Source organism: Prunus avium, chromosome 1, assembly GCF_965620075.1.
Source record: "Prunus avium chromosome 1, drPruAviu1.hap1.1, whole genome shotgun sequence".
NCBI classification, from domain to species: Eukaryota; Viridiplantae; Streptophyta; class Magnoliopsida; order Rosales; family Rosaceae; genus Prunus; species Prunus avium.
The window spans coordinates 53,753,373-53,756,974 of NC_142284.1; the positions used below are offsets into that span (position 1 = coordinate 53,753,373).

Sequence of the window (3,602 nt, forward strand, 5' to 3'; positions counted from 1 at the left end):
AACAGTGATACTAGCGACTCTCGTACAGATGAAATTGATATAGGACCCCCCTCTGCCCTGCCACTGCCCCAATCAACTTGTGATAATGAGGTATTTTCTAGTGATGTGTCTACTTATTCATTGCCCCCACGCACTATCCGTGGGAAACCTAAAGTACAATATTCTCCTGATATACATGCCAAGTCCAAATATCTCATTAACCATTATATGTCAACTCATCGTTTATCTAAGTATATAACCTAAAGTAGCACCACGTAGTACAGTAGTACCACGTGGCACTAATAGCTTGGTACTACGGACTAATGATAAATTCTATGTTACATAAATTTGAATTAATGCGTTTTCCTTTGTTTTGTTTTTCATCCAAAATACTATCCTCTTTTTGGTATAGCATATGCAAACACATTTAGAAATTTTACAACAGAAGCAAGATCAATCTCACTATATATGCCTTCTAAACAAACAAACAAATAAAACAAGAATATTAATTGCTTTAATCACTCATTACACTTAGTTTACTAACAGATGATACAGAAAGGAAAAAAAAGGACCAGTAGGGAGAAAATGGTGAACTAAGGAGAGACTACTACTTCTGGTTCTTAGAAGGCATAACAGAAATAATAGAGCACACTGCTTGAACGCAAGTCAGTATTAGGAGGAAAACAGCTGCAATGACAGAAATAGTTGCCCAAGGTGTATTGAAATAATGTTGCCTCAAATTTGCCTTCCATTCGTTCCAAGGCTTTCTGCAGTAGCTATTGAGGCGCTCAGAAAGAGTAGCAAAGTAGAAGCTTTCACGATCCACAGCAATTCCTCTTCCAAGGTTGTTAATCAGAGTGCACACCTCATTGTCGTCACCAAGCATATTTTCGACAATCCCATCCTTCAGAAGAAACTCCACATCCTTTTCAGTGTTCACAAAGTCATCCATGAGTGAAACATAATCACTTATGTAATTGTTATGGCAATGGCACTGTTCAAAGGCAAGGAGGTTACGGAGTGTGAGCTCCGTGTAATCGTGTATTTTTAATTTTGGAATTTCTAGAATCCCATCGTTGAATCGTATATCGAATAAGTTTCTGCTTGATCCCAACTTAAACTTGACCCCGGCCTGGTGTAGTTTTGTAATGCAGGGTGTAGTCATAATACTTTTGCTTGGCCCTTCATTACTTTGATCTGATTCCTCCAATATTGGAAGATGTAAAGTTCTTATAAAATCAAGAAAATGTTCAACTTTAGGATTACTACTAGAAGAAGAAATCCTCTGCAAACTGTCTTCTGCCCCCTCTAATTCCAGTGTCATTGTCAAGAACTCGTAAGAGAGATTAATCATTGAAAGCTTCTTACTGTTAGAAGAGACTGTAATTATGTCAGGGTCAAAAAGATCTTCAAGAATGAAAAATGGCAGTTGATTTTCAAGCAATTGCATGTCAGGCGCTATATAATGTATCAACCATGGTTTGTTTAATATGCGGTCATTTTCGTCATTTTCCAATCCAATGATATTGAAATGTTGACGGCAACATCTCAATAAGAGTTCAATGATGAAGGCGGCATCCACAAGAATGATTCTTACGAATTCATCACTGTTAAACTTTGTGCTTTCTTCGTAACAACTACGCAGCTTTGCTTCGTGGTACTTTATTTTCTTTACATACTCCTCCAAGCTTACCCTGGTCCGCGTTAAAAAACCTTGCAGGTACCTTTTTTTGTGTTCTTCCATGGCTTTTAAGCTTTCCTTGCCATGGTGAAATGGGCCTATAGAGACTACTTGAGGTGTGTAGACCTTTTCATTTACGCGTCGTAGTCGATCAGGAACCCTATAAATGCAACAGACCATAGGCGGCTGGGGAGACAACTTATTCAATTCATCTCTCATGCAAGTTGCTAATGGAATGTGTTGGTTTTCTATGTCAAATGGATCTTGATTTCCTTCCATTTGCCTCCTGATCTGTGTTGTTCCTTCTGATTGTAAACGATGTGAGGATTTCATTCATATTATTAACATTCCAAGATGCTTCCACAAAAATTCGTAAACATGCTTTAAAAAAAAAATGTACGAAACATCACAGAATCTATTCCAAATCAAACAATAGATGCTTAAGATCAAACCAACCCTTAATTTGCGCTTATATAAAACATAAAAACACCTTATTATTACTTTGCAATAATTACATCCAAATTCGTACAAAACTCTGTTGGTCGTCCATCACTTCTTAGAAAAATCTAAAGCAGTTCTGATTATAACATGAAATTCTTGTGGATCCCATCCCGGATGCCTTCAAAATTCTTGTGGATCCCCCAAATTCATACAAAACTCTGTTGGTCCTCGATCCATGCCACTTCTTAGAAAATTCTAAAGCAGTTTTGATGATAACATGAAAACTGTTATGTGGAAAATGGTTGTAGCTAGATTTAGCTATATTATTACTAAAATCCTAGATAGTACTAGATGTTATCCTCCTTCCAGTCAAACACACACGCACAAACCAAAGTTCCATTGAAAGTAAAGAAACATTCGCATAGCCAATATTGCTTAATTCCAATTTCGTACGACGAACATACCGTGAAAGATAAGAAACTAAAAGCTTCAAGAAAATGGAAATGTGCTACAAATGATTATAAAGTGGAAAAAGCAAGAACAAAAAAGGAAGTGAGTTAAATTTGCACCTGCTATGTTCAAACGACAAAGTTGGTTTCCCTTTGGTCGATTGCAAGAGAAGCTCGATGCAGCTTACTTGGTTCCTTTGGTAGATGGAAATATAATTTTTCTCCTAATAAGGGTTTAGAGCAATCAATGATGGGCTATATAGAACAACTTTTTTGTTTTATATGTTTATGTGAGACAAGTTTTGCCAGATTGAATGAATGTCTTCCAGCTATGTACCTTATCTTTTTGCCGGGCCATGAGTTGAATGTAGACGCAGAGCATGGACTTGGGTTTGTATGAGACAAAAGACTGAACCAGACGTATGTTCAATTATTTTAATTTATTTTTTTAGTCCGAGCCATTCAATTCCTAATTATTTAGAGGGTATATTGCCGAATTGTCCCCTGAACTTGTACCTAATTATCAATTTACCCCCCGACCTTTTTTTTAGCGAATTAAAGGCTCGAATTAAATTTTATTCTCAATTCCCCCCTTACCGTCTAAATCAACAACATGTCATCAAGGGCGGAACTACATGTAGACTAGAGTGGGCTTCAGCCTGGTGCAAGATTTAATAAAATACTAATTTGGTGCAAATTTTATAAGATATTTCCTACTCCCCACGAATATTAGTCCACCATTTGTTAAGCTAGTTGGCCCACAAAGTCACATACTTGCAATATATTTGTGGTTTGGAGGCCACGTGAGTGGGAACCATTGTTTCTTCTCTTTTCTTCTTCTTCCGATTTACAGGTTAGCATTTAGATCTACAAGTGCAACAAAGCTTTTGTGTTTATGCCTCTGTGTACATGTTTTGGATATGCTACTGCTATGAATTGTACTTTTGTTCGTGTTTCTGCTTCCCACAGTTTCAGTTTCTGATTCCCACTTGGTTCTTATTGTATCAATTAGCATACCCAAAAAAAAAAAAAAATTGGTTCTCATTGTTTAT

General features: G+C 36.8%; 1 protein-coding gene across 1 annotated transcript; it reads right to left on the reverse strand.

Moving 5' to 3' along the window:
* Window positions 1-471: 471 nt before the first annotated feature.
* Window positions 472-2,913, reverse strand: LOC110746893 (UPF0481 protein At3g47200-like). The gene is made up of 2 exons (XM_088247589.1): window positions 2,671-2,913; window positions 472-1,965 (listed from the first exon to the last, which is right to left on the reverse strand). Exon 2 carries the CDS (start codon window positions 1,937-1,939, stop codon window positions 587-589), a length of 1,353 nt encoding a protein of 450 aa, XP_088103715.1. The 5' UTR covers window positions 1,940-1,965; window positions 2,671-2,913; the 3' UTR covers window positions 472-586.
* Between the last annotated feature and the right edge of the window lie 689 nt (window positions 2,914-3,602).